General features: G+C 39.6%; 1 protein-coding gene and 1 long non-coding RNA gene across 2 annotated transcripts; both read left to right on the top strand.

Moving 5' to 3' along the window:
- The first annotated feature begins 417 nt into the window (after positions 1-417).
- pa2g4b (proliferation-associated 2G4, b) lies at positions 418-5900 on the top strand. The gene is made up of 13 exons (XM_044039329.1): positions 418-615; positions 2160-2288; positions 2386-2491; positions 2601-2670; positions 2808-2900; positions 2992-3055; positions 3144-3222; positions 3306-3384; positions 3472-3605; positions 4067-4161; positions 4617-4744; positions 4838-4891; positions 4978-5900. Exons 1-13 carry the CDS (start codon positions 528-530, stop codon positions 5035-5037), a joined length of 1179 nt encoding a protein of 392 aa, XP_043895264.1. The 5' UTR covers positions 418-527; the 3' UTR covers positions 5038-5900.
- A 1767-nt stretch (positions 5901-7667) lies between these two features.
- Positions 7668-10230, top strand: LOC122776663. Its single transcript, XR_006361244.1, has 4 exons — positions 7668-7708; positions 7805-7831; positions 8055-8077; positions 8580-10230. It is a non-coding gene; the product is annotated as an uncharacterized LOC122776663 (long non-coding RNA).
- The last annotated feature ends 3 nt before the right edge of the window (positions 10231-10233 follow it).

Genomic DNA, 10233 nt, shown 5'->3' with positions numbered 1-10233 from the left:
TTCATGTAGATAAGTACTTGTAAAATATTCATTTAAAAATGAAAAGGAATTAAGGGTTGTATTAATAAAAAGGACCATATAAAGACAATAATGTAAAATATAAAATATTGTATCCAGTATGAAAGAGGTGTATCATGTGTCAAGTGTACAATTTGTTTTAGAGTCACTGATTCAGTCCGTTTTCTATTTTATGTACAACAACCCTATATTAATATAATATATTTGCTATAGTATAATATCAAATGTATAAGTACAATTTTGTTCATTTTATTACTAGTAGTTATTTATGCAAACTCCACCAAAACCCTCTCGACTGGTGTTTGACGACGGCGAACACGAACGAAAGCAGTAAAGACTAGGCCGTGAACTATCTTGACTTGTCATCGGGTCTTTGGCCGCAGGCGGGATTTGGTGATAGCAGGCTGCCGGTAGAAGTCGGGCGGGCCGGTGTGCAGAGAGCAGCGTGGTAGATCCTGAGACTGACTTGACACCCGCCGGGGAAAAAGTTTCGCGGACTCACTGCCAACATGTCTGGAGAGGACGACACTCAGGAGCTGACCATCGCCGATGACTTGGTGGTCACCAAGTACAAGATGGGGGCGGAGATCGCGAATCGTAAGTGGAAAGTAGCCGTTAAACGTCCACGAAGTACGAAGATCCTTCTGCGTTAGCTACTGTAGCAGCGTCAGCTAATCACACTCGGCAGCAGCAACTGTGCCATGTGCCGCAGCTGCATTAGCGGCCACAGCTCACAGCAGAGAACGGGTCTTTGTTCAATTCAATTCACACCAAGGTGTTTTAAATGTTGTTGGGAAATGCTTTGACTTGGAGTGAGTTGTGTTGGTTTATGGTTTTGCAGCTGTCATATTAGCCTAGTGAGCTAGGTGGGTCTGTGGCTTAGCTACTTCACACTAGCGAGCGCTAGCTAGCAGTAACGGCTAATGGATAGAGATAACAATGACAAGTATAAAATGGGTTGTTAACATGTGGCGGCGCAGATTCTGTTATACACCCACATCTAATTCAAATGGCAGCTGTGACAACAGACGTGAATGAAGCCGTTTGTAATCTGAGGTTTCTTTAATCTTAATCAGAACGAGCAGAACTCACACAGTGCACTGCCATGTTAGATTGCCGTCGAAAAAAATAATTGAATTATTCCATTTAAATGTTTAAATAAACTCACAAATTACCTTAACGTCAACAACATACCACATGCTTGGAGGTGAATCCAATATATTTTACAGTATATCATTTGTAAGGCCTCAGTCGTTCAGTGACTTTGATACGTTTAATATACATTTGGAGCATATTTAGTCCGTACTTTTAATATTACAACAAAACTTAAGCAACTCCAGTCGACTATATCTACCCATTTGTGGGTATAATGACCTGGTTGACTCTGAACCTCCACAGACATTTCAGACCTCTTATGACCAGCATTTGGCTATTTAAAGCTGATAGACAGCTGCTAGACAGTCTGTCCAATGTTTGTTTTTTTAGCTAAAGTGATATTGGTTGAATTAAAATCAAATAAGACCTCCTTTGTCATTTGATATCGGCAAATTATTTCACAGACCAGTTCCCGCTATGGAGTCAAACACCCCTGACCACTTTTACCTCTAGTACAAAAACATTTTACTAGCTTTCTTTATCATAAAACCTGACTAAGAACCAAGATAACATATTCTGTAGTACCTGACATCTCCTAAGATATGGCCCCAATTTATACTGCAGTGAAAATGTAGGAATTACAAGTAACCACATGTACTGCTGCCTGGATATGAATGGACCTATATCAAGGCAAAATTAATCTTTTCATTGAATATTATCCATATACAGTTTGATCCTAGAAAACGCACCTTCTGCTGATATTGGTACTTTGAGGAATCAATCAAGAAGAGAAACGGTCCTTGCACAGTTGGCTAATAAATGTAAAGACAACTTTAGAGTTCACATTGAGCAATTTAGGTGAGACTAGTGTGAATCTTCACTATTTTGACATTTTATGAACCATGTGACTAAATGTCTAACACAAAACACTACAAAATTTGTGGTATCAGAGTTGCTGTCTAAAACTACATGCATGCTGTCATTCATATGCCTTTTTAAATGCATTATGACTCTCTTTTTCTTTTTTTTAATCTCCTGTCCTACAGAGGCTCTGAAGACGGTGGTAGTGGCAGCTATGCCTGGAGTCTCTGTGCTCAGCCTGTGTGAAAAGGGTGATGCTTATATCATGACAGAGACTGGGAAAATCTTCAAGAAGGAAAAGGACATGAAGAAAGGTTAGTCTTTTGTTGCATTATTGGTCATCAAACGTCTCTTATTGGTCATCAAACATCTCTGACCCCCACTTCCTCATTTACTCTCTTCCTTTTACAGGTATCGCTTTTCCTACTTGTGTGTCAGTTAACAACTGTGTTTGCCATTGCTCTCCTCTGAAGAGCGATCCTGACATCATACTGAAGGACGGGGACCTTATCAAGATGTAAGGCTGAAATTATATCGGTTGTCCCAGAGTACTGGACAAATTGTCCTGTAGTGTGTGTGTTTTTTTTTTGCATCACACACTCATGTTTTCATGTGTTGGTGTGCAGTGATCTGGGCGTACATGTCGATGGCTTCATCTCAAATGTGGCTCACAGCTTTGTTGTTGGAGTGACCAAGGTATGGCGTCACTCTTGGAATAAATCACACTTTCACAACTCATTTATTCTGAAAATGCAAGGATTGTGATTTGACACTCACCATTTGCAAATTATAATAATTGGTTCTTTTTTGACCTGCTGCCTGTATTACATCAGGACAACCCACTAACAGGGAGGAAGGCTGATGTTGTCAAAGCAGCTCACCTCTGTGCTGAGGCTGCCTTGCGTCTTGTCAAGCCAGGAAACCAGGTAAAACTCCACCATGATCACGGATATGATTGACATCACTGCTCTTACCTTTTTTAAACAATTACTTTTGTCTCTTGTTATATTCTATTAGAACTCACAGGTCACAGAAGCCTGGAACAAGATTGCAAAGTCATTCAAGTGCTCTCCTATTGAAGGTGGGTATTGCTTATGCTGTGACTATAATTGCATACATTTTCTGAATGTAATACTTGACTCAGTTTTCAATTACTTCATTATTTATAGGCATGCTGTCCCATCAGCTCAAACAGCATGTCATTGATGGGGAGAAAACGATCATCCAAAACCCAACGGACCAGCAGAAGTCAGTCAGTTAGATTTAGCACGTCCTTATCATAACTGACCTGATGAGTGTTCACTCTAACCTGTGGATAATTGTTTTTGTAGAAAGGACCATGAGAAGGCAGAGTTTGAGGTGCATGAGGTCTATGCAGTCGATGTGCTTGTCAGTACTGGAGAGGGAAAGGTGAGAGATGAATTTCCACCCCCCACTCAGCATAGAAATGATGTGCAGGCAAGGATTAAAATTTCTATGTTCTGTTTTGCGATTAAGGCCAAGGATGGAGGCCAGAGGACCACCGTTTACAAACGAGACCCCAACAAGGTTTACGGCTTGAAGATGAAGACATCTCGGATATTCTTCAGTGACGTGGAAAAACGCTTCGACACAATGCCTTTCACTCTGAGGTAGTATCCTTCATCTTCACTTTAGATATTTGTGTTTTTTCTATGTCATACTCGCCACCACTTATGCCTGTACTTGAACTGAGTAATTTTGAGTTGGTTTGTGAAGTGTGGATGGAGTGACTTTCACCTTAAACAATTCCAAAATGTAGGTCAGTTTAAAAAGATTGGCAAGTCATTAAAAATTATGTTTTTCTGATATTCAGCAAGGAATCTGTTTTTATTTAAATTAAAAATAGACAATAAACAACAAAGAGTGAAATGTTAGTGTTCTTTCCTGATTGCAAGATTGGGATATGCTCTCATTTACACATTTGTAAATACACTGGTTTGTTTGTTTTTTTGGAGGAGGGGGTTTAGCACTTGAGCTTTTGTGTCGCTTTTGTGAAGTTGCATAATGTTTTTTATAATTCAATCTCCAGAGTTCCACTTCCTCATTTCTCTTTTCTCATTTGTCTCCTCAGAGCATTTGAAGATGAAAGCAAGGCCAGGTTGGGCGTGGTGGAGTGTGCCAAACATGAGCTGCTGCAGCCATTCAACGTGCTGCATGAGAAAGAGGGTGAGTGGTTTCAAGCTCTTGGAGACTTAAAAATTCTTTGTGGTTTTTCACATGAACAAAATGAAGGGAAAGCTCACAGTTGCTGCAGAACATCAGATGTACAATCTGATAAAAATGTAACAGCGCAGGTGTTGGTGGTAAAATTCCTTTTTTTCCATGTACTTATGTGATATGCTTAGGCAACACAAACCATATCCTGTGACTATCTTGTGTGGGTTTTTTTTTACCATTAAGCCCAAATTCTCCCACCTTGCAGACTGCTGTCTGTGCTCACACACCGTGTCTAAAGAGACACATTGACTGTCACTAATGTGTTGTTACAAGTAGACTTCCTAGATATTTTTTTTGTCATTGTCTCACAGTCACCATGCATTTTAAATAGTGAATAGCACCATTTGATGTCCAAATTGAACACCCAAGTTGACCTGCACCTTTTCAATCTTATCTGTGTTCAGGAGAATTTGTTGCCCAGTTCAAGTTCACTGTGCTGCTTATGGCCAATGGACCACTGCGAATCACCAACAGCCTCTATGAGCCAGAACTGTACAAGTCTGAGCATGAGGTTGAGGACCCAGAACTGAAGGTAACGTGTGATAAATGTTGTCTCCTCTACCTGAAGAGTAAAAGATTGGATTAATGAAGGATATCTCATTCCATTTTTGTCTTTTTGTTAAAGGCTTTGCTTCAGAGTTCAACCAGCCGCAAGGCTCAAAAGAAGAAGAAAAAGAAGGTGCGTTGTGATGCAGTGTACTTTATTAAATACATAAGAATTTAGGCTCCAAATGTTTCCACTAACTTCATTATTTTTCTTTAAAGGCCACAAAGACCGTTGAAAGTGCAACAGGACAGGCAATGGAGACTGAAGCTGCAGAATAGATTCTCTCCCTGCAAGAAATTCTGACAGACCTCTGATGACCCAAAGAACAGACATCATGAATCCTTCTGTCCCAGCTGTCTGAGGCACTTGCTGGTGTAGCCGGTGTGAATACCTCTGAACCTAACTGATGTCAGTCTGGGATGATGCTGCTCCTAAATTCTGTCACTCCACCTAAAACACACACTCATTTGTCCCCAATAAATGTCATTGTCCTTGAGGTAGCCGTTCCTCTTAACAGTGGGCACAGTTCAGCTGCAAGAGTGGATATTTGGTGCAAGGGCATTTCCTCATTGGATAATTAAACCCCTTTGATCTTGAGCGGATTTTTCCATAGTAATTGCTGATAAAGTTAGAGAGCATCAAATGAGTTTGACAGAGCAACCAAGGATGATGAATTCACCAGACTATCAGTGTAATCATGAGGCATTTAAATAACTTTATTGAGGTCATAAGCCTGAAGCCTTTTGAAGTGTTAACATGGGCAGAAATGTAATGGCCGTCTTGAACCCTGACATTCTATGTCATACACAGCATTTGTAATCATTATTTCATGTTACAGTTAAGTTCAGCTAAACTACTGCATTTGTACTGCTCTTGCTTAAGCCTACTAGCCATTTTAGTCATCTGTTGTACTTTCTAAAGACTGACAAAGTGATTTAAAGAAAAAAGAAACTTCCATCCTCGGTTGTGGACAGTCTAACTTCTGCCAAGGGTTCAGCATTCAGTCTTCTGGTGCCACCAATGAGTCTGACAGTCTGTTTACATAAGAATTCCATACCTGTTAAATATATGGATACTTTTGTAAAACCAATCCCACTTTCAGAGACTATTTTTGGAAACATTAAAAAACCACCTGACATCATTTGTGTGCTTCTGTTTTTGAACTATTTGGACCAAATGTTTGACATGATTTTGAAAATGTATTGAGACTTTTGAGAGGATACCAGGCACTGACCTGCTTGGAGATTTAGCTTTACTGTGATGCAAATTTAGGTCCGAAGGCTGGATTTTAGAAGGCCTGAGGTCATGTCATTGACCCTATGGATAGTGGCCAACCTGCTCTGTCTTCAGACTACAGTGCCTTGATTAATTATTTCTTGGGAGAAATGGAGGCGCTATAACATTTGTTTGCTTAAAAGTAGAGCTTTTGACATGAAATGGAATTGGAACTATGAAAAAAGTCACTGACCACTTTATTAAGTACACCTGTTCAACTTATTGACACAAGCAAATATATAAGAAAATATCAAGTGTGCATCAGTTCTCTGGGCAAAGGCCCAGGTGATGTCAGAGGAGTATGGTTAAACTACTTCTAAATGATAAAAAAAAAAAGGGAGGCAACATTAACTCAAATGGTACTCAGGAAACCGTGTCTGAACACATTAAACCTGTCCTGTCCAGCACTTGGGTTGGCAGTTTAGTTGAGCAAGTAAATGAGGTCGAGGGCCAATTTTCTTGTAAGCAATTGAATATTGGGCCAAAGCATCGTATCTTCAGTCACAAAAAAACCCACGTTTGCTGCCTTAAGCTAAAAAGAATGTGGATGTAGTCTTTAATCGCCAGCTTGTAAAGAAGACGTGCGTGAGATACATGCTCGTACTGTTAATATTTATTGTGCATCATTTCAATTTTAAGAATGACTGTTCTTCTTTGAGCCTAACATATGCAAGTAATACTTTTACGGACGGGCCACACGGTGGTGTAGTGGTTAGCACTCTCGCCTTGCAGGGAGAAGACCCGGGTTCGAGCCCCGGTTGGAACAAGGGCCTTTCTGCATGGAGTTTGCATGTTCTCCCCGTGTGTGCGTGGGTTCTCTCCGGGTTCTCCAGCTTCCTCCCACAGTCCAAAAACATGCAATGTGGGGATTAGGTAAATTGGACACTCTAAATTGACCATAGGTGTGAGTGTGAGTGTGAATGGTTGTTTGTCTCTATCTGTGTGGCCCTGCGATGGACTGGCGAACTGTCCAGGGTGTACCCCGCCTATCGCCCGATGTAGCTGAGATTGGCACGGCACCCCCTGCGACCCTCTGGTTGAGGATAAAGCGGTAGATGATGACTGACTGACTTTTACGGACCAAACCAGTGTTTTTATTTTTCAAACCAAACATTTAGTTTAAGTTGACTGTCAATTCTAGCAACAGCATCTATTTGAATAAGTTACTATTTTTCAATTTTTTTTTTGTGAGGATAAGCAAATAATATAAGATCAGATTTTAAAATCATCAGTCAGATACTGATGCTGGTGGGCCTGTGTTGGCCCACAGGCCACCAATTGCCGACACTGCCTTATAGTGTTGGACAAGTTTGTTATATACAGGAGGAAGTCATACTCCTGTTCTTCAATTTATACTTGTATTTGGTAATGAAATATATGGGCCACGGGAGGGTAAACAACAGTTTACAAGATTAGACAACAGATCCACCATAATGGAGAAGGACAGAAAAACAATGACAAGATGTCATATCTTGAATATCTTCGACTATAGTAGCAGTTTGTGACTTTTGTTAGCTTTTTATATTTGACTTTAACCTAAAAGTCAATTATGGCACACATAACGTATTTTCTGTCAGCCGTTTATGTTCTGTAAAACTCGTGACGTAACATTCCCTATAAAACGGGCGTCGCCGGGATATGACGTTCTTCGGGGACACGGTGCTTTAGCGGTTGGTAAGTGTGAACTCGCGTCCGCATCAGAATCCAAGTCAATCTTCCTGTTTTAAAACTAATCGACCTAATACACGACATTCTCTCCTCTGTTCACAGCCTTCCCTGTCCGACATGAGAGCTAAGGTTTGTGTTTCGTGTTCGTATTTTCCAGAAAGTTTGTTTCGAGTTGTGCTAACATTCGTTAGCTTGTTAGCAAGTCGATGGGGTGAAACAGCACGCCCATTATTTCCCGATAGACCGTGCTTTACTAGTTGTGTAATGTCATAACAAATCCTGCGTATGTTTAAATGTCATGTATATTCACACTTATAATGAAGTAATTTAACGTTGTTTTTGTCTTCCGCAGTGGCGAAAGAAGCGCATGCGCAGGTAAGATGGTGCATGGCCTTAAGTCAGTAATTCTGTTTTTCAATAATACACTGAAATATATCAAACACTTGCATAAACTTGATACTAATGTATAAATGTCTAGTTCTATCAAAGTAAATTATGGTAGTCACGTGTCAAATTAATCTACACGTCAATAAAACGATGTTTTTCTACATTTTCAATGTCAGTTTGCACTTTGAGATACTGTATGTATTTGCCTTTTTACCTCAGATTTGCTCAATTTAAATATGTAAATTGAACTTGATAAAATCAATTTTAAGTCTGACATTCATTGTGCTTGTATGTCTGATAATCTTGCTGTGTTACTCAGGGCTTTAAGAAATCCATATTATAATATTGTTGCATTGATTTTTAAATGGGTTGTTGCTTTTGCGTACTGCTTTGATATGTTGAAACTTGACATATCGTCATTTTGTTCAATCATAGTGTAGTGTCTCACTGCCTATTTTTTTTTTTATTTATTTATTTCTGTCATTTTTAGGCTGAAGCGCAAAAGGAGAAAGATGAGGCAGAGGTCCAAGTAAAATGTGTCTCTGTCTCGGCTGTGACGTCGTCCATTGCCATCAACTTGGCCGACGAGCACAGCTGGAGACCCAGGACCATCCCAGTGTGGAGTCTGAGACCAGTGGCGTCCGAGTCAACCTGATGCAGCGCAGCGCAGCGCAGCAGCAGCTGTTTGATGCCACCAAGCTGATCCAAGACCCGCAATGTGTCAGACTTTTTCTCTGGGACATTCTGGACTCTTTGTTCCTCAACTTTTGTCATTTGTTTTTTTGTTTATACTGTGATTAAAGGTTTTGGTTTAAAAGAAAATGTGTTTCTTTTGGTTTGACTTCAGGGGTCTCGGAGTGTTCAGGCTCTCTTTGTTGCTGTTCTGATTGTTGCGCACAGTACAGTTGATAAACAACCTGCATGGGTTGCAGTTTTAAATGATAAGTGGAGTAGTGGGAAAATGTAATTGAATGCGTCTCAGTTTTCATCTACAGCCTATGACTAGGGTAGGTGTGTTGTCTCTCAGCTCACTGCAATGCTCCTAGATTTTAAGCTTTAAAGACATCCATGTAGTCCTTGGCAATCATAAGTGACAACATTGGAACATTCCCTTTTTTATAATGTCAGAAAGGAAATTGTATCTAGGTATTTAATGTTTATGCTTCCATAAATTGCAGAACATAGTAAAATATGTCTGACAAAGGCACTTATGGAACAAGAAAACTAAGCAATGTTAATGTGTTATGGTGAACTGCAGATGTGTCCATACACGGAAATGTTCTCTGTATGTGGAGGTATGATCTTGTTTTTCACACAAACTTTGCAGCACTTTAAAGCAGTACTGGAAGAAAACGCCGTTCATTTGTGTAAATATTCCTAGTAGGTGGTGCTGTTCTCACAGTTACGGATATACCCAAAAACGTTTGCTTAAAATAACATTGAAGCTGCAGTATCTGCCTTCCCAGGGCTTCTCAGCATTTTACATATACAATATTTGTAGAATAGTTATTACAAAAAAGGTTTTTTCAGAGATTTCTTCATGCTTTTCTTAGTGACTTAAAAATATTTGCTTTATTGATTGTAAATCCAAGTAAACAAATATGTTATTATGCAAAGTCAAACTGACATCTGACTAACACAAGGTCAAGTTTCAACTGCAAGTGGACTTGCTTCATCACTTTTTTCATAATATCACAGATAAGAGTCATTTCGCTATCGCCACTTCTTCCCTCGACTAAACTTTTGTTTTCACAAGTTAAGTTTCATGCTTTTACTGTTTCTGTTAAGATTTCATTATAAATGACAGTACATTTGTAAAAGAATGACAGCTGTTTAAAATTGTTGGACTACACAGTAATATAACATATAGCATAACCCCACATGTCAAAATGTAGTCTGTCACTAAGTCATAGAGACAGAATGGTGAAAGCATAGATGAAACAACAGATGTTTTAAGTGTGGGCCGATGAATGAATTTGCCTTTGGTTTCTTTGCATGTTAGTCTTTACGAAGCCTGTGCTCCAGGCCTGTTACACATTGTGGCTTCGCTGTAGTATGATCTGGTTATTGTTGCTTGACTAGGTGCATTTTTTTCTCCATGTAACTGTTTACATAAAGGATGATTAAACTGAGCAAATAGACCC

The sequence above is a fragment of the Solea senegalensis genome, linkage group LG11 (assembly GCF_019176455.1).
Source record: "Solea senegalensis isolate Sse05_10M linkage group LG11, IFAPA_SoseM_1, whole genome shotgun sequence".
Taxonomy (NCBI): domain Eukaryota; kingdom Metazoa; phylum Chordata; class Actinopteri; order Pleuronectiformes; family Soleidae; genus Solea; species Solea senegalensis.
The sequence above is the reverse complement of the archived record's forward strand: the minus strand, read 5'-3'. Positions and strand labels throughout refer to the sequence as shown.

Excerpts from the sequence above, each read along its gene's own strand:
- pa2g4b (XM_044039329.1), top strand. The coding sequence starts at position 528 with ATGTCTGGAGAGGACGACACTCAGGAGCTGACCATCGCCGATGACTTG. Across the intron at positions 2,671-2,807 it reads TTGTTGTTGGAGTGACCAAG|GACAACCCACTAACAGGGAG; the intron begins GTATGGCGTCAC and ends GTATTACATCAG. Across the intron at positions 3,223-3,305 it reads AACCCAACGGACCAGCAGAA|AAAGGACCATGAGAAGGCAG; the intron begins GTCAGTCAGTTA and ends TTGTTTTTGTAG.